The sequence below is a fragment of the Dermacentor variabilis genome, chromosome 5, assembly GCF_050947875.1.
Source record: "Dermacentor variabilis isolate Ectoservices chromosome 5, ASM5094787v1, whole genome shotgun sequence".
NCBI classification, from domain to species: domain Eukaryota; kingdom Metazoa; phylum Arthropoda; class Arachnida; order Ixodida; family Ixodidae; genus Dermacentor; species Dermacentor variabilis.
This window is the reverse complement of record NC_134572.1, coordinates 12,086,333-12,107,498: the sequence shown is the minus strand read 5'-3', so window position 1 is coordinate 12,107,498 and position 21,166 is coordinate 12,086,333. Positions and strand designations below refer to the sequence as shown.

The 21,166-nt window shown below is 46.1% G+C and overlaps 1 protein-coding gene across 2 annotated transcripts in view; it reads right to left on the bottom strand.

The window, feature by feature from the left end:
• Positions 1–14,288, bottom strand: part of LOC142582251 (homeobox protein engrailed-1-B-like) — a 108,011-nt gene extending 93,723 nt beyond the window's left edge. For both annotated transcript variants that reach the window (XM_075691722.1, XM_075691723.1), the window contains exon 1: positions 13,847–14,288. In XM_075691722.1, coding sequence (XP_075547837.1) covers positions 13,847–14,258 — 412 coding nt within the window. In that variant the 5' untranslated portion in view covers positions 14,259–14,288. The remainder of the gene's footprint in view (positions 1–13,846) is intronic.
• Positions 14,289–21,166: the final 6,878 nt, after the last annotated feature.

The following is a 21,166-nucleotide window of genomic DNA, read 5'->3' as shown; positions in this document are numbered from 1 at the left end:
ATTTGTTATAGCTTGTTTTCGTATACTCACTGTATTCCTACCGAATTATTTGTCAAATACTGACGGTGACGTCACACAATGAGCGTGACCGAACTAATTTATTGCCTCGTATAGCGGGACTACCTAATGCACTGCCAGCGCCCCAAATGTAGCTAAGGGAATTTTCGCTGTGCATACCATACCGCGCATGCAGTCACATACGAGTATATGGGTGCTCAGCATGCTCGTTAATGACTGATATACCTTTGGAATGGCTTGCGTGAAATTCGCAGTTCATGGCAGGCGTAAAAGCCGTTTCTCCTCTATTACTATGTATTTCATTCGTTTTGCTAGATGGCTTGTAAGACGGCATGGGATAACGGCAAGCGAAATTCCACCTGCACTGCGACAACGCGCAAGAGAAGTTGAAGTGCTCCCACCTCCCCTTTACATCAACGTGCTTGCGTTCCTATTGCAGCGAGCAGGCTCCCAGAGAACAAGAACTGTTGTCAACGCCAGCCGCCGCGGCCATTCCGGAGCGGACAAGTGGTGGCGGTTTCCCCCCCACCGTCGGTCGTAAACAGGCCGTTAGCGCGGCTTGTCGCAGGACGTGACCACTAAACGGCCCGGACACTTCCCAGGAGGCGAGATTAGCCGATTGGCGTCCCTGCCCAGCGCTGCGTGCTTCTGCTGCTGCTTTTGCTCGGCGGCCGGGATTTCGGGGGAAAAAGAGGGAGGCTGTGTGTATCCCGCGGCGTTAACCACAAGTGGCCGCTAAAACGCCGCCGCCGATGTGTGCGTGCCTCCCGCTAGCAGTCAATCCGCGAGCACTCGGAAGGCACGCGGGACACAGAAAAGGGAAGCCAGGGAGTCAACCGCCGCCAACTGCGCGGCAGGGGCCGCAGGAGAGCGACAACATCGCCTTAAAGGGGGTGCCTCCAGCAAGAGGTGGTCTCTCACCCCCCAACCCCCCTCGGACTAGGGTGCCCCTCCATCGTTGCCGGTGGGGGCGCCCATGCGCCTTATATTCGCAACCCATAACCCCCCCAATACTTGCACCGCGGGTAGGGGGTGGCCGGGAAATGGGGTCTCCGAGAGGAGGCGGCGTGTAATCGCTGTCGCGCAGCGTGTGTTCTTCGGACCCACCGATGCTCGCGGGTGCCAACGCATACGCAGTGAGCACGAACAAAGCGGCGCCATATCACGCGCGCAGCCGTTAATAATTCGCCGCAGGGGAGCGATGATCGTGAGAAGCAGAAAACCATGCGTGCACGCGTTGGCCGGTCCGCGAGTGAAAATTTGCACCGTGAGGGTCCGCGCGACAATGGGGCTGAGAGGAAGAGACCACGGGCTGCGCGACGACATCGCGATAAGCCACGCCCGGAACTGTTTGTATGTAGGGTCTTTCCCTCTGGGAGCCTTCGCGACGTAAAGCCAGGCGGTGTCAATTAAACGATTAATATTGTGCGAGATGAGTACTGAATTCTTCCGGTCGCGTGTCCTACGTGGGTAGGGTGCACAGAATCGCAAACGGAGGCGAGGTACGTACAGCGTGGATAATAATTTCCAGAACCCCAACCATAGCACAGTTATACAAAGGAACACGACTTTGGTATCATCTTGCGAGTAGTGAGGTTCCAGGAGGGGCTTCTTCGCCAAGCGAAGGTTCATTGAGCCGAAACCTGTTTCCAACTTTCCGTGTGCCATTCCTTTCTCTTCTTTTTCTTTACGTCAGCATTGCAAGGGCGACCGTTTCGGTGCATATCCCGCTTTCCCTATGCTCATCGCCTTATAGCACTGCCGCTACAGCGTTTCGGAGCCACAGTTCTTGCTCCGCTAACTGCTCTTGTGCATCAAAACTGCTTGCGCCACCGCCTACCCTGTCGTGAATGCACATCCTTCCGGTATAAGCATATGTATACAAACGACACGATCCCTCGTATATAGCTTGGTGGTACAAAAAAGACGTCCAACAAACTGTCAACAGGTGCCGGCAGTCGGATCGGTTACCTTTCCGGCGCGTTGTCCGACAAGTGGAACGATTCTGACGCACATGTGTTTTGACGCTGCAGCTCAAACGGGATGCACTCATCGACAGAGAAATTGCCCTTCTCTATCGTCTTGGGTGCCCCGGCCGCTTGAGCTCGCTACACAAATACATTGCGTAGTGCCTCAGTTTAAATCACCCTAAGAATACTCGGGCAGATTTGTTTTCGCAGTCGCTTATGGTTGCAAGTACACTCAACGTTAGACTCTCCCCGCATAGCAAACAGAAAATGCCGAGTCGCTTTTATATAGCCGCGCCTGCGTTCCGATGCTTAACCTTTGTCCAATATCCTGTCCTGTCAACCAGCCTGCCGTGGTGTAGAACCGGTCAAACAAACACAAGCGCCCGGCTCTATATACACCGCGGCAGGTCGGTTGACAGGACAGGGCATTTGAACTTTCATTGGACTGCGTACCATGTGTGCATTTGTTTCTCATGTATGTTCAAATGTATTGTAACAATATTGGTTTGACACTACTCATAATTCCATGCAATAACAACAAAAAAAAAAAGACCTGTAATGGTTAGAATGCTTGACCTACGAGGACGTGAGTTCGAATCCTACTTTCGAGCACCTTTTTTTTTTCAGTTCAGGAACTTTTTATCAGGGTATAAATGCCTAATTTCATTAATTACATCTTTGCGGAGCATCTGAAAGAATGACCGTTGCTCCCTTGAGGAGCATAGGAAAAGGGCAACTGTTAGTCTTCGAAGGAGTAACCGCATGGGGAGTAACAGTTCATCCCCTCGTACTTACTCACTGTAAGAGGAAGAATTGTTGTGGCAGATCAGTTCCTCCCCTAAAGGAGTAACCTCAATACCCCATTTCTTCCTTTTCTTCTTTGAGTGTGGTATATAAGACCACACTCAAATATACGATATACGATATATCGTTCGATATACAGCACGCAGCCCGTTTGAAGCTTGGCTTCTCCGATTGCGATAACCCGATGAAATGTGTTATAAACTTGTTAAACGCGGTTGATGGTAAAGCAAAGGTTATTTATACGTCGGCTAGGACGCGTTATTTTGCTATACCTCCAGCTTAAGATATATATAAACCTAGGCCTAAACTTCACCGCATATGCATGCGGAAACGAAGGCCTGCCCGGTTTCTATCAAGTGAAACAAGTTTTAATTAAGAAAAAAAAGAAGGCATCACGCAGCTTTCCTGACTTCCAGAGTCCTGTCCACTTTGGCTGTTCGCATAGTGTTCCAGCAATGCGTATACATTGAATGGGTGGCATAATAGACACCTGGGACGTTCAGGTGTGCAACCGCTGACTCTGGAATATATGCAGTGCATGATGCAGTTTAAGTACTGTTGACACGCTTAATTAGCCACCCAGCTGGTCCAATTGCACGTTTTCTTTCTTTCTTTCGCGCATCCGATGGCATATCCCGCAGTCCATAAGTCAGGCCACGTTTTCGCTTCGCCCCTATTCGCGCTCGGGTGGTTCGACCGTGTGCACGCCCGAAGCCAAAAGAAATGCTTCGCATTAGTAAGTTGTGCGCGACCCCACTTACATTGTCGTCGAGCAAAGCACGGAAAACTGCTGGCATATTGCGCACTGCTTTCTTACAATGGACATGGTCTCATAACCATGTTCTTTTTTCTTGTGATACGTATCCCAAATAGCTTATATAGTTCCAAGTTCCACAAGGGGACAAATAACTTTAGAGGAGGGAGCTCGCCTCTCAGCATGCAGGTTCTCAGTTGAATTAAACTTGGAGCATCTGCATGTTCAGTCAGTGTGCCACTTTGTTACACGTTTCAAAAGAATGAAAGCGCCAAAGATGGAAAGAAAAACATAATGGACTTCCCCTGCTGAGAACATTGGAATGTTTCCATACGTCTCTTCTTTCATCGCTACAGAGCTTTCTTAACCAAGCCAACTCCGCATGTGAACTCCGCAAAGTTCTTCCCGCTGCCACCTATTATACAACATGGCAAATTGGGTGCTTATGTATCCTCGGGAACTGCACAAGATTAACATGGCAAGGGGCAGAAGACTATGCACTGACACCCACCAGAAGGAGACTGGAGAGAGAGAGAGAATCTATTGGAAAGATGGCAGGAAGGTCGGCCTGAGCTATAGCGCGTTCTAGCCTGCTACCGGAAGAATACTATATACAGAAGTATGGGGACTATGAAGGGACGTGAATTGTCCTTAAAAAAATATAGTAAGACAAGTTTCAAAAAAAGAAGAACATAGCAAATTTGTTCTCTGTATATCACCTGCGCCGATATTTTCATGTCAACAGCATAACGCGAGTACACGTGTCTACGGTTGTGTATCTTACAGGCGTTCTGTGGTCGCCCAGCAGCATTAATTGGACGCAAGTGGCAGGCGAGCAAACCGTTGCTAATCGAGCAGCGTAAGCAGCTGCACAGAAACAGGCTTTTCGCAGGCCAGCAAGCTCTGGTCGCCCTCGCTCCGCTTGCAGTCAACTGCCCGACAGCTCTCCGAGTAAAATAACAAAGTATTGGAAAGAGAAAACCGTTCGTGACATAAATCGGCTTTGTAACGATTGGCCACGTGCGAACGTATATCGGCTCGCCTGCATAACTGGCGCGTTTCGATGCAAGCCCCTCGTTAAATTGCTTCCTTCTCAGAGCGCGCGCGCGCGGAGAATTTAACGCATGCGCCTCCTCCCTTCCCGCGAAGTGGGGAGGGTATATATGCACAGAGAGAGAAGAGAAACGTCGCGACCAGTTTGAGCATGCTGGCGTGGGCCACTGCCTCGCGCAGTCGTATGCAGTTGTATCGGGATTCGAAAAACACTTTCGAAAGCTTTTTGCTCGACACTGCCATCCGTGGGTGCTTTAGATGACGACGAAGGTTTTGTATACCGCCGTCCTGCTGTTCGAAAGGGATGGGTGCGAGTGAGGCTTAAAGAAAAAGAGAGCGAGAGAGGCTGGGGGGGGGGGGGATGCCTTTCTCGTTATTTGCTATACTGTGCGACGATTTACTGCCTGAAAAAGAAACGATAAAATAAAAGAATGATCAACTTCTCTGACAGGTACTTCATGCAGTATAGACTTGCTGAACAAGAAGCTGGGCAGAAGGGCCATATCTTACTTGTTAAACAGTACAGGTGTGTACAATATACACGCAGTGCATGGAATAGTTGCCGATAGAGGCGACGGAGGGGAAGCGGGAGAAGTAGAGGACCGTGTATACATTGCACGAACTCTGTTCCAGCTCTACGTCGCTTCCGTGTGTGCACGCGTCTGTGGGCGATGGGGCTTCGTTAACCAACGACTGCAGGGGCGACGTTTCACGCCCTTGGAAAACCTGCGCGTGCAGTGCATGGCGTGCGACGTTATGCAACTGCACCAATGATAGCCGAGGCGCGTAATCCCAGCTAGCACCCGCATCTGGGCTTTCCTATTTTCGTAAAACTGTTTTGCTTATAGTTGATTTCCCTAAGACTATATATATATATATATATATATATATATATATATATATAGCACAATAATTGTTGTTGTTTATTTCGGCAGTCGTCTACAATAACACTCGCGTGCGCGCGCGCACCCCCCCCCCCCCCCCACCACCACACACACACACAAAGTAATAAATAGAAAAGTAAACAACAAGGCGGCCTTATAAGCCATGCTTTGAGTCGTCAGCCAAACCCATATCCGGCATGGCGGATCATACAGGAACAGTTCATTAAATGTGTGACTTCTTGTTGTAGCCGAAAGAAAACCCGCATGTTGTCCTAAACGTATAGAAGACTACAGGATTGAAAATTTGCGATGCTTGTTATATATATATATATATATATATATATATATATATATATATATATATATATATATATATATATATATATATATATATATATACATATATATATATATACCGAGGAACCTTTAGGAAGACTTATTTACTGAACGTTTTCGGCTGGTGGACCAGCCTTCGTCAAAGTACTCTGACGAAGGCTGGTCCACCAAGCCGAAAACGTTCAGTAAATAAGGCTTCCTAGAAGTTCGTTGTCTCTTTCCTGCGTATGTTACGCCGGGCCCTGCGTGCTGAACTTTGAAGAAATCCCCTGTAACACACACACACAACACACACACACACACACACACACGCACACACACACACACACACACACACACACACACACACACATATATATATATATATATATATATATATATATATATATATATATATATATATATATGTGTGTGTGTGTGTGTGTGTGTGTGTGTGTGTGTGTGTGTGTGCGTGTGTGTGTGTGTGTGTGTGTGTGTGTGTGTGTAAAAAACATTGCACGAGATGTCCGTTACTCCGCTACTCTCTGCATCTTGTGCTATCATTCAATAAAGTTGCTGTCATATTTTTGTTTTAAATTATCACGTTGTTCACACTGCTCGCTTATTAACTAGTCCAGCCACATATGTTGCTATTGATTATGTAAATATACCACAAGAAAGGCATCTGCACTCCCGATAAAGCAGTTGATACAACTATATGCTAAGCCTTCAACTGTGCTGCATAATTGTGGTGATCAGGTGCGCAGTTTGAATCATGATAGCGAGTGCATAAGTAATTAATCAACCGCATATACGATTAGATATTCAGTGGAAAATTGCAGCTATTAGTTAGGAGTTGCGATAAATAACTGTGCGTTGCAGTTTGATAAAAAAAAAACTACATACAGACGTACAGCCAATTATACCGTAATTTATCAGTTTTTTATGCATTCGGTTGGTAATAGACAAGACATCGAATGCTGTATTTCCCCATATTCTAAACGAATAAAACGAAATCACGAAATATGTGGTACCCTGCGTGACATATATACGAATTAAGTACGTCGTGAAGTCGATCGCAACATTTATTATGCACAACAACCCCTTTCGACATTATATGTATCATATATAATTCACATCCACGTGCACGTTCACGCATGGAAAGTACGTGCATATATTTATTTTATTTACGGATCTGCATGCTCTTCTTCCGCAGGCCTTTGCAAGGGTGGGTTACACAATCAGTACTTGAACAGAAACGCAAAACTAAACTTCAACAAAAAATTTTGAAACATATGGGAACACGAAACACTATAGATATACTATACATAAAGACAATAAGAAATACACAAGATACTCATTTAGCTGTTGACATCGAGTGGTTTCTTTCTGTGCTGGTATTATATCGATTTTGTGTTCTCGATGCATACATACGTATTTCGAGGGCATGTCTTCATGTCACGGCCGTGTTCTTTCCGCGGCTAGGTTTATGTTCAAATACGGATGCTTAATACATGTAGGGTGTCCCAGCAAATGTTAGACAAGCTATTCAACGAAAAAAGAAAAGAATGAACGAACACGTACGGTGCAAGGCGCAATTCTAAGGCCTATACGGTGTTCGGTCCTCGGGCCTCTGAGGACCGAACAACGGGTCTTATAATTGCACTTTGCACCGTGTTTCTTAAAACCTTTTTTTCGTTGAAAAGCTTGGTTAACGTTAGCTGGGACACACGTGGTATATATGTATAACTCAAAGAAATTGCGTGAACTCTCCTTGTGTGATGAGGGACTGTGCCATATGCAGCTGGTGCATGGTGACGTCATTTGTGTTCTTAAGACTTGTGTTCGTGCTTGCTGTTGTCGTATAAAGTTCCATGAGCGATGCTGGCTGCACAAAATTGATTATTTACCGGGGCATATCTTTCCCTTGGCTAAACTGGAGCTCTGCTGAATTGTATCGACCAAATTTGTTTGAATATTCTATAGAGAATCCGTAACTTCTCGTCCATTTCGAAATGCATGCTCATGGGCGCAATGCCGATATATAATTGTGATTCGTTGTCTCTGTTGTCGGCTGGCGAGAGAGCTTGCCGCATCGGTGTCAGCTGGTTCACAAAGTTAACCTCGCGACTAAAGCTTCGCCGTCGTTTACCACCCTGCCCCCAACTTTGCTTTCCGACATATCCACGACGAATTTGGAGCCACGAGAGCAAATCAGAAAGTATTTGCCCCTATTCTTATTATCCAAAATAAGGTAAATAGAGGCAATTACAAATATACATACTAATCTACGCACCTTACACTATCTTTATACATAGTCCCCACACCGTTTCAGACATTTGTCCTATCGCAGCACTAAATTTGAGATGCTGTTGTCGTCAGTCAACGACGCACGCGGCCTCCCCGAACGCTCATTGTCATGCAAGTCTTCACGGTATTTTGGGAACTCACACCACCACCTCACAATTCTGAAAGCGAGACACATTTCCCCATACGTGGGCTGCATATCCCTGTGAATTTCGGTGGGAGTTCGTCCCTTGCTCATGCATAGAAGACGAATCACACTTCGTTGCTCGCACGCCGCGGGCGTGTGAAGCACAACCGCCATCTTCAACAACTGACAGCAGCGCCGTGCCGCGGAGCTACCGGCAGATAAGGCCGGGCCGGTTCAAGAGAGTCCACCACTGGGAACGGATATGTTGACTTAGCATTGATTTCTAGCCGTAATTTGGCTTAAAAAAATATAGGGGCAAAGACTTTCTTATTCACCCTTGTGCGTATATACACATAGCACATAAGAAGCCATTTTGCACTATATATGCTGTTGCGGGTCGCCATTCAGGCCTATACTTGTGAACGTCTATAGCTATAGAGTTCCTCGTTTCCACCAATGACGAGGGTGAGTTAGTTGTTCGCGTGTCTATTCGCACGAGCGTCGTTCTTTGTTCTTTCTGCCGCCAATTACACATGCCTGTGCAAAGGCTCGCGGTCGTTTGCGGCTCGTAATTTTTTACAAGGCAGGTGCACGTAGAAGAGTGTTTAGGAGATAAATGAGCCATATAGATACCGCCCTTGTCCCAGCTGTAATCGTGCATGCAACATACGCATTTCCCGTGGCTCTATATATACATGGTTATTTATACAAAACAAATACATAGCTCTGCAACGATGTGTTAGCGCGAAGAGCGTTTAATTGGCACGCTGCGATCACACGAGAAGCGATAATCACTGCATTACTTACATATACATAGGGCGATGCGTGCGTGCACATTGTCGTGCAAAGAGCGCCCCGCAGCACAAGTGCACGCAATTGTCGTATGCGCAACTGCTGTTCGCCAGAAAACGCGCGCTCCGTTTCTATAGATAAATGTATATACACACATACATACCCGCCTATAAAGCAAGCAAAAGGGAATATTACGGCCGCCTTAAAAGCTGGCACGCAACGGCTGCGCGGATCCGAGTGTTTGCCGTAGGCGAAGCCACTCAATCGATTCATAACCTGCGCCCCGGCGTGTGTGTGAGTTCACACGGCAGTCGTCAAATACGCGCTCGACGCGGGCGTGAGTCCTGTTTGCATTTCGCCGTTGCTGGCATCCTCTCACGTCAACTCTGGCGGGATGGATTTTAGGCACGTAGAAAAGAAAATACTCATTCGAGCGCATGCAAAATCAGGGGCCACTATGGTATGCACGTATAGCGCATGATTGCCGAGCGCAGTGCATATAAAGTGGGCGTGTGCACAAACACACGCGCACGCACAGTCATCGTGGCACCAACGCTTCAGACAGAATTGAGCATCTATGTATACTTGTGCTTCTCTTTGCGGTTGTCGCGAAGGATAAATGAGTTGTGCCGAACGTAACGATCCGCGGCAAAGCTCAACACGCGGCTCATTGCTGTGTCACGGGAAGCTCGGATAATTCCTCGTAATTGCATTCCCTCAACCCGCTATATGCACATATATACACCGGGTGCCTCGGCGAACACTTCCAAATTTTTTTAAGGTTGCCTGTGACATGTAGCACAATTCTAGCTCATGAGCTGGTCTATATATACTCGAAGAGGCAGACATTAAACTTTCACAAAAATATTGAGCTGTATAATCCACTAATTAAACAAACCACTAATGAAGTGCTTAACTAATTATAATTATGGCCAGTATTGCAATTTACAAATTCTAGCCGTGGAGCCCGCAAGGCGATGGATCCACTTGGAATGAATTCTCAGGATGACACTTCGAGATATTAATTTCCAAACTTTGCGGAGAAATGCATTGGCGTTCCAGTTACTTTCTTATATATATATATATATTATATATATTATATATATATATATATTATATATATATATTTATATATATAATATATATATATATATTATTATATATATATATATATATATATATATATATATATATATATATATATATATATATATATATATATATATATATATATATATATATATATATATATATATATATATATATGCGGTGAGGATGCAGTTATGTATCCGTGAAAATTGGTGCAGCTGTATATAAAACACGCACCTGTGGAAGAACAATAAAGTCATTTACAGGCAAAATGGGAAATACAGGTGCCCAAGTGAATGCTTTTTCAGTGTGATCATTGTGCGGAACAGGCACATTTCTATCTCCGCACATGTATACGCAGAGTCGTAAATGTTGTAAGCCGTAAATATCCGACATGCATATGCTGCATGCATATGCACATGCTACGCTGCATATATGCCGATGACACTGTATGTCTAAGAGTATATATACATGCATGTACATAAGTTTCGTAAACTTCTCAGCTACTGCTGCCGTTTCGTGAAATTTGCCGCTCATCATATGTGCGGCGGACAATTTATTAACAGGGTGCGCTATACATATCCGAGGGCATTGATTACATGCGAAGCACATTGGCGATGATGACCACTGAGTATTGTAAGGCCACGTTGACGCATATGCCGAGCTGGTTCGCAGACGTATATACGATATGTGCTGAAGGATGGTATACGTTTTTCAGCATGGTATACATTGCCGAGTAAGATTCCACACAAGATACAGATGCTACGAATGACTGTACAGAATAGCGTCATTGTGTTAACATGTATGTAACATGTTAAAATGTAACAACTATGTCCCCATGCACTTTGCATAATTAAATGCAACGGTTATGGATAACTTAGACGCATGTTTTTACGGTCGCAATTCTTTTCGCGATACACAATGAATTCGGATGTGCTTTATATGGCGCTAACAAAGACCGTAATATCAGAGAACAGAACAGTATATGTATACAGTATTCGCGCTCAGTTATTCATTACGTTTCTATATAGTAAGTATAGGGATAGCTAGTTTAGTTTAGTTTCAGTTCAGTTTTATAAAGTAAATATATAAGTGTCATGAAAAGGTATAGTATAGCAGTGAGATGCGGGAACAACGCTACTGGGAGAGTGCTGCAGTGCAGTCAAGTTATAATAACCATCGTCCTTAGCGTTTAGCTTAAATTTTGTTGTCGTTAACAGAATATATAGGAAAGACTGTTTGTGTTTTACAGTAAGTGTTTGAGCGTCCAGCTAAGTTAGCTAGAGGTTTGGAATGCGCCATGAAGTATAATAACAGCCTTCAGCTTTCTATGAAAACAGCCATGAAGCCATGAACAGTCGTGCGAATAAAAACACATGTGGGTTGTTGAGAATTTCGTTTTTGTTTCAAGTTTAGTTTCCACCTTTCAACACAAACTCTACAGGATAACACAGTTCTCGGCAAGATTGTTACACTTGGTTGCAACGAAGTGCACTGTATGTAGAATAATGACATCATGCAATTGCACATTGCTGAAAGTCTTTGCACAGTCTGCTACATTAACTTTTCAGATGCATTTTGTTATAGGGATACGCATATGTTGGAACCTGCTGCAGTCGACCAGCAGTAACGTTATGAATCACTTTATATTGCGTTCATTAGCTCGCAATTAAGACTTTTCTTTTCTTATGATATGTACAATTTACAATTGTACGATTTTAGCACCGCAATACTACATGTTAGCGCATTTCTTACACTCTATCTATTGTATATGTATTCACATATGTATTCTAGTTATTGTATAATCTTTGAGTGTACTCTCCCCCCTTACACAACGCCGCTCGGGGCCTGTGAGGTATATATAAATAAATAAATAAATATACTACGACAGCGACTTTTTGTCGCTGTGTCCGTAGTGATTTCTTTCTATTAGTTTTAAGAAACTCACGAAAGTGAGAGTCATGATATGGAAATGGACTTTACACAGTATACACTAGCGCTTACGCGAGTGCGCGTCTGCTGTAACGAACACGTGTTGTCGGTGTACACGTGCACACGCAATCTAAAGTGCACGAGTGTCGCCTGGATCGCGACAGACACGTAGTACATGGGTTCGCGGTTTGTTTCGTGAAGGGCGCTCACCTGCAATCCCGGCGGCTGGGGGGGGGGGGGCGAACTCGGTCTTCACGGGCGCCCACCCGTGCCGTTTAAGCCGTGCTTCCCGGCGTGTCTCGGTGCGATAAGATAAGACGGTGAGCCCGCTGACAGGCTGTGCGAAACGCTGCACGGCGAGAGTGCGTGTCCCGACCAGACTTGTTCCCATGTCACGTTTGGTGGCTGCAGCTCAGCGGCACTGTGGCCTTTTCTTTATTTTTCATTTTTTGAGAAATGAGGATATGGACTTCTGTCGAGCTGGGCATCGCAGATGAAATGGCCTCATCAGTATAAGAGTACGAGGTGCGTTTTTAGCTTTCGAGACTTCGTACGGCGAACGTATACACTGCTATCTTCGGAGCTGTACGTATACGTGCGTGCTAAGCCATGTGTGTACCCTCGAAAGCATCTGTGCATATATAATCGTTTCTCCGTGTCGATCGGCTGCTGACATCAGGGAGGGGTTGTCACGGATAAACCGCGTGTGCTATTTCATGAATGCTTATGAATGCATCACAGTTTCAGATATATATACTATATATCACACTTGGTTCCACACGTTGAATCCGCTCTTTCGACGTCACCATCAGGTGTCAACTGTCAAGCCTTTAAAGTATAGTATCCGCAGAAGCCGCCAACTATATATATACTAATGCGGCGCATGAAACAGAGCGCACATTTATCCGAAAATACGCGCATATATTATGGGATATATATATGCACTCGATGTGACAAAGTTTTGGACAATCGCCGGTATAGAGTGGTTTTGAATATGATGAGTACTCAACCGGCTACAAACTTCGGAAATTGCATTCTGCGTAAATTCTTCCCATTTCACTGCAGGCCTTGTCAGCATCTGCCTCGCGCTGTTTTGGTTTCGTTCAAATTGCACGCGCCCGTGTTCACACCCCACCTATATGTCCCTAGATACCGTTCTGAATGAGGAAGCAACTGCAGACAGATTGTGCTACTTCGATCACTGCAGCATCGCCTCGTTTTCATATGCCAAGCAGTAAAACTCCCGAAGGTCTAAAGAGCAGGGATCGACTACGCACGGTGCATATACAGCACCGTCCCATTGCGTCTCGTAGGCTATAAAGTGCGCAGACACGATATATCTCACTATCTTGACGACTGTCCCACGTTAACGAAAGTGCATTCCTGTGCTCACAGCCTGCGCACCGGATGCCTGCGTTCCCTTTGCACTATTTCATCTCTCCAAGCAAGCTAGATTGCACGCTATAAAATTATACTCGGGCGACTTTCACTCCCTCGATATCGTAAGAGGCCAATAAACAAAGATACCAAGGACGACAAAGGGGAAATTCCTTGTACCTAATAACTCTCGTGATGGTGCGCAGGCGAAGTGGTATTCCCTGTTTGCCAAAAGCGGAAAATTTGATCACACGTCGCGCTGTTGCTGACAAGCGCGCGTCTCTGACGCCTGTGCACACGACGCGTGCTGCCAAGGAAATGCTCACGATGTGTGCGTCCAGCCGGCGTATTTTCACTGTGGCGGTTGGAGCGGTGGCATGCGTTCCCAGTCCCGACCCCACAGCGCTGAACATCATCAGCTCACCTGAGGACGGCCGGTCTGAGTATCGCGTGCAGTAGACCCAGGCGGGCCAGAGCAGTCCGGGCTGGTTCTGCTGAGGAGGCGTCGTGGGGGGCTCGGCGGCGATGGGCTTGCTGCGCTCGTCCTTGCGAGGCTGCTGCGACTCCTTGGCGGTGAGCACGGCGGCGATGGTGGGAACACTGCGGCCGCCGGTCGGGCCGAACTCGGACGACAGGATCCGTTCAATGGAGAACTTGAGAGGCGGCGTCGATCCGGCCGCCTGTGCCGGTTGGGCGGCCGGTTGCTGATGCGGCTGCGGCGCCGATGCCCCGTCCGCAGTCACCTTGTGCCGTCGCTCGGAGGAAGCCGGCGAGCCCGGGCGGCCGGGGCTCGGCGCCCGCTGCTTCTCCAAGTCCAGCGCCATGGGCGCGCGCATCCAGACACGCCGCGGCACGTACAGCAGCCGCGCTCGGCCGCCACTGTGGCCCTCGAGCCGACCACGCGTTCCGCGACCGCCCATGAGCCACGCCTACTATCCGGCGCCCCGCCCACCAAGCACACGTTGCTTTCTCTCTCTCTCCATCTTCCTTTCTATTATTTAGGCTACCTGTCCGACTGCGCCCTCTCTTCACCTCCCTTTTTCTCTGCGCAAAATTGTTTCCGAAGCACTCCGTCGCGCCGCCGTCGCGGCTCTGCGGTTGCCCTTTCTTTTTTTTTTTCTCGGCCAGCGCAGCAATGTCGGTAGTCCCGCCCATCAAAACGGAGGCCGCGCCCATTTTGGTGGGAGGCTCCGCCCATTTGTGGGTAGGCTCGGCAGCGAGAGAGGCGCCCTCTCCGCCGCGCCGTGATTCGCGGTTCCCCCCTCGAGGCGTCCCAAAGCGACTCGCTCCGGTCGCCGCGACGAGGTTCCCTGCCGGAGATAATAATAGAGACCTTGCGGATTGATCACGCCGTTGACACAGGCCGCGCGAATCCCGCCGCTCGACATTCCTCGCTCACTTTGACGCTGCCACAAGACATCGCGACAAGAAGCGCCCGCTTTCGAGTGTGCTCCCATTCCCGTGCACGTCGGAAGCCACACAAACGCTGCGCTCGCCGCCGGAGGACAGCGGCCTCGCAGCGCCGCCGAGAATAAAGGACGCCTGTTTGCTGCACGCTCCCTCCAGTGCGCGCACACAGAGCTGAGCCACAGCTCATGCGTCGTTTTGTGACCCTGATGTGGCACAGGGTCGCGGAGATGCGAAGGCGGCTTCCTTTTTTATTTTTTTAAGTCAATCACGTGACATCTGCTTCCCAGTCCTTTATTTTCTCGGCAACTGTTTCTATCGAACCATGCCAAACAAATGCCTTCAACTGAAGATGCGCGTTATTCTGCGTCTTCCCGCTTCACTCGACGTAATGTAACTTCATAGTTTTCTCCTTACGTAAATGCGTATTATTTGTCGTTGACCTTCGTCATCTATTATTGCGCACTATGTTTCAGCCGAATTTCAGTTTGTTGCAGTTAACACCCCTTTCATTTATGTATTTTCAGTTTACGGCATTCGCTCACTAAGCGCGTATCTATCTGCTTCTGCACAAGAAATAACACTCCTCCTCGGAGAAAGGAGCCGACGGAGGTGGTCACCAAGGTGCAGTTCTCCTGCGCAAACGATATGTATAGTTATGCAAGTATACAAGGGCCACGATTTGAATCACGCTGCTGGCCGTCGTCTAAGTTGACCACTGCATGGCGTGAAAGTCCCATTGAAGGGACCACTGTTGGCGAGGTCAGTGCGTCCGCCACTGTACTGAGTGATTGATATAGAAGGTGTGTTAGCATAGGGAGTAACATGTGCACTTGTTTTCCCTGCTTACTTTTCTTTCCTTCTTTTAAATTTAGTTTTCTTTGTCCCATAAAGAAGGAATCGACGGGAATGAATTATTTGAGAAATATTTCGCCTCATCACGCTCAATCCTTGCCTTAATTCAGCAGAAAATTTTGCACCTCTTTCCTACTATATAATAGCCACCGCTTTCGCAGAGCAGTAAAGGTATACGGTTACCAGAAATACCAAAAATCAAGGGCGTGTGAGTAAAAAACTTTATTGAAGGAAATTTATGTTTTGGTGTGTATTTATATACTATCTCTCAACTTTCTCGCGTTAGACCTAATTTAATTCGAATATCCATATACAGCACGAATCACGCTGGAGTTCGCACTTACGCGCCTAGCATTTTCACTAGATATATACATTGCGATCATTTTAAGTTTTACGGAATTTTTAAAAATCGCCTGTCGCAGATAACTTAGTTCTTGTCCTTGAGCTCAATTACTCGAAGAGGCGGGCATTACTAGCACGAGATATCGAGACACATATTCAAGTAATTAACACAAGCTCCCTATTTAACTTCTTAATTATTTACTTTACATCACATATTGCGATTTACAAATTGTAGCCGGAGAGTTTCCAGGACGTATCCATTTGAAATGAATTTCCAGGATGACACCAGTTCCAAGATATTATTTCCCAAAGTGTGTAACGAAATACATGGGCATTAGTTACTTTTGTGCTTCAATGCATAAAAGAGCGTTTTCTTAAAAAGTAAGTGGAACAAAAACAGTGCATTTTACCGCAAGTTTGATGGCGCATATCTCCACGCAAGCTGGCGTCATTCTGGAAAGTCATTCCAAGTATAGGTGCATATACGTCTTACAAGCTCAACGGCTACGATTCGTAAATTGCAATATATGTCGTAAAGTAATTAAGTCAGAAGATAAGTGAGTGAATGAATAAACTTTTATTGGGTCCAGCAAAACGCAATAAAACGCGCACCCGGCTAATCCCACGACGGGACTGACAGGTCTGTAGTGCCTGCGTATGGACGGCTGCAGGATTTGGTCCTCGAGAGCGCGTCCTCTCTTTCCTTGGTGAACTTGGGGCCCAATGACCCGCGTGCGCTCACAGAGCATGCGTGTGAGGCAAAGTAGCGACCTCACCACAGGCCGCGCAAGAACAGTTCGGATAAATCTCGGGATATATATATATATATATATGACGCCGGATTTGGGTTAGTTTGCAATAGTCTGAGCGTGACCGCCTGCGGCCTGCTTAGCTTGGAGTGAGGCGGTGGGAAGAAAACCCTTCTCTCCAAGTAAAAGAATTATAGGAATTCAGAAGATAATAGGTGCGTTTTTTGTTATTTATCTGAGTATTTGTTTCGATTTCTCGAGCAAGTAATGTCCGCCTCTCTGAATAATCCAGCTCAAGGACGATATATGCACATACGATTATGTTATTATCTGCAACAGAAGATCTTTAACAATTCCGCAAAACGTTAAATGAGCAAGCTAATGCTTCTGGCGGCAAAAAAAAGAAAGGTATACGTGGAACTGGGGCGCATATACAGGGTGTCCCAGCTAACTTGAACCAAGATTTTAAATATACGCAAGAACTCTAGAGAAATCGTACCGACTGCATAGTATAGCCGTATATAGTCGCATGTACTTACGGCCAGTTTCTTTTTCATCACGAAGTATTACTTAATTGCTTACTTTTATTTAATGAACTTCTTAATTATTGATTTAATCGCAAGCATATCAATCATAACGTTGTTGGGCACCTCAAATATATGTGCATATATATATATCTTGAAATACCACGGTCGAGACGACGCTCTATTCCAAAAAGGAAAAATGGCGCCTACGCAAAAGCGAACACGAGCCGATGATTGATGATGACTTTATACAGATGAAGATGAAGTCCGCATAAACGCTTACACTAACTTCCCCCGTGGACGGAAGCGGCCAGCCTGGCCGCAGATTAGACAGTGGAACGGAGATGAAATTTAAGGGCTTCAGGCGGGAAACGTGCACGATCTCTGTTCTGCGGTAGCGTCGATCAGTTCGGGCGCGCGCGCGCGCGCGCCCGAACACACACACACACACACACACACACACACACACACACACACACACACACACACACACACACACACACACACACACACACACACACACACACACACACACACACACACACACACACACACGTGTGTGTGTGTGTATGTGTGTGTGTGTGTGTGTGTGTGTGTGTGTGTGTGTGTGTGTGTGTGTGTGTGTGTGTGTGTGTGTGCGCGCGTGCGTGCGTGTGCGCGCGCGCGCTTTCCTGGTCGCCGCCTTATGAGGGACACAACCTAACCACAGATAACATAACATAACCACTTTACTATCTTTTCTGCAGCTTTATCTCAAGGCTAACTCCAATTTCTCCATTCAAGTACATGTAAGACGCAGACATGTATGCTTTCGCTAGACAACCACTGAACCCGTTCGAATGAAACTGGGAGATAGTCGAATTATATAGACGGTATAGGAGGCAGACTTTTGATCTGGGGCCTCGAAATTTTTGCAAAAATTGCAGAATATGGTTAACTTAGTAATAAATGCTGAAGTACCAAACTTACAAACCGGTAACGCTGCACCAAAAACAGATATCGCAGTTTTGTAAATTGTAATATTAGATCATCTAAAGTGGACAAATATGTTATGAGTTTTTTCAGTGTACCTGATGAAAATGGTACACTGTTTACGAGATTTTTTCAAACTAGACGTGTATTATATGAATTATATAACTAGAGGTGTAATGTATACTGCATCAGTTGTGCTCATTTTAGATGTAGTAATAGGTGCAGTTTACAGGACAGTGATATCGTTTTATATTGGTTACTTACGGAGTTGTATACTTATACTAGAGATCTATATTTTTTTACAATTTTCAAGAATTTTCTTAAGAAATCTATGGCATCAGTTGAAAATCTACATCTCACAGTTGGTAGATTTTGATTTCTTTCTTTTCAATGCAACCAGCCTCATCAAATTCCATGCAGTAAATTCCGATCGCAACGATTTCTCCCTTCCCATGTATTAAGATAGGAGCTTCTGAGGTAGACCTCTTCGGTGACAGGACTAGCGTAGCAACGGCTAAAGATTATTGCGGAATAAAACGATAGCGAAACGCACGAGAAAAAAAGAATTCTAATTTTATTGGTTTGTATTTATTCATAAACAGTGCACTGAAGGGTTTTCTTATAGTATTTTTGGATATCTAGGATGGTGTATTTGATGTCGTAATACACTGACATTGATATCAAAAAGTTTAACTGCACTTATTTTTATTCAATTGAAATCGGGTCCCCTCCCCATCTCCCGCGGTCGCATTGTATTCCTTCTTCACTGCATAGCGCATCGTACCGTAGCGAAGATGCAGCGCGGAGCAACCAGTAGACATTTCACATTCAACATTTAAATATTGTTACCATGTAAGTTTTTTCGTGCATATGCGTGCTGGAAACGTTCTGGCTGGTTGTCTACCTTAAACAAGGATAGAGATGGTTTTAGAGACTGCGAAGACAGCGAACATCTTCATAAAATATATACGGCTTATCTACTGTGCTCTACAGAAAAAAAAACGAAGGATGAGAAATTGATGCCCTCATAAAATGCTAAATGTCAAATCTCAGTTTATACCAAATGTGATTCCATTAAGATAAAATTTTGCTGTTCTAGTCGTATAACATATTTTTGTCTTTCATTGTGAAAATAAACACGTCGGCCGTCTTGAATGCCAGTTCGTTTCGCGCTCAATCCTTGTTATGGTTTCAGCTTTTACACGATGTCGCCATTCTCATGATATATATATATATATATATATGATAGCAGTTGTATGGACGCTCATGGTGCATTTCCGGCTTCGTCGCCGCCGTGCTGTCAAAGTATCGACTACGCATGCGCGGTCCACGCGTGCTCCAGACATAGAGTTTCTCACTATAACACCTAGAGGGAAATCTGGCGCCACCGTATATGGGAGTTTCTTAAGGGGCGCCGCGCCGTCATGGGAATGACGGTATGTGTCTGCGAAGCTCGTGTTGGCTGGTGTTGTATATAGGAGGATTCGTCTAGAACGTAATGTGGCTATGCTAATAACGCGTTCTTAAAATAAAATCTTGATAAAATGTTTTCATTGACGCATATTACATCTTCCAGTGAAGTTTACTCACCTACAATGCATAACCAAGCGAAGAAAGGCAATACGACAGCTGTTCCAATGCGAGCACGAATTTTGTCGTCTGTCCTACAACTTTAGTGGCCCGCTGATACTTTTTACGTTTAATACAATTGGACATGCAGCAACAAGTTCTCATAGTTAAACAAAACATGTTTTTGTGTAATAATAAAGCCAAAGCAGCTTGTTACGTGCTGTTTTAGTAGAAAAGATAATCATTGTGACAGACGGAACGGTGCTTACCTGGCTCTCCGAGAACGATGCCAATCCGAAGTCACAATATACCGGCTTTCCCATGCATACCACAGCGCAGCAGCGCCAGATTTCCCTCTAGGTAATATAGTGAGAAACTCTATGGCTTCAGATATATGCTAGCGTCGCCCAGTGTGTGTGGCTGCAAAATCGACGAAGCGAAGTGGGCGCATCGCCATGTTTTGCTGCGTTAGCTTTGCTCGCCACAACGCTCGGCTGCCCGGAAGGGGACGATGTGGCAAAGTTAAACACGGGTATGGCAACAGCAGGTGGCGACGAGTCTTGTCACTCGACATCAGCCCATGCCTCGCGAAGGGCACAAGGAAACGAGGCTACGGGCAAGTTTTCTCTCTGCCCAACCGGCTCTGCACCGGTGCATGGATGCGTATTGCCGAAAACATTCGTGCGCGAAAACATTAGCGTTTCTGCTGGGCAGCTGTGCATGTATACCACGCCGCGCATGCATGCGTGCTTGTAGGAGCGGCACGGACAGTAAGCGTCAAGCAAATAAGGCCGAGCTGACATTGTTTTACCGTTCGAGCACGCGTCCGTGATCAAGCTAAACGCCAGCGGTTTTCCATCGATCTCTTCTCGTGCACCACCGAGGTGCGCCACACCGCTGTAATGCCGCTGCCGACATTGCGCTTCGTGCTAGCGTTGTATAGGACGCCTGGTATCTGCCGAGGTGTTGGTCCTGCTGCGCATGCAACAGCAACCGTATCGCGTGCGGCATCGGGCCAGCCTGTCACCTCAGTGTAATTTTAAAACGCCGTACGATAAGCTCGAGCGCAACGCTAGACCTTTCTATCGCTTTTTGCAAATCTTCAATATTTTTTTAATTCACAGGTTTTCTTTATTAACTATCAGAGTTATCCACCGATGCGGATATATGCGTGCGCGAAGAGAATACAATAAAAGCATTATTCGAATAAACTCAAGTGTTTGAGCAACGCTTTGAAAAAGAGAGCAAATTGACCTTAGTAACAAGACCATTGAACAAGTAGGAGACAGTCATTAGAATGAAGGCGGCATTCCAAGAGAGTGTGCT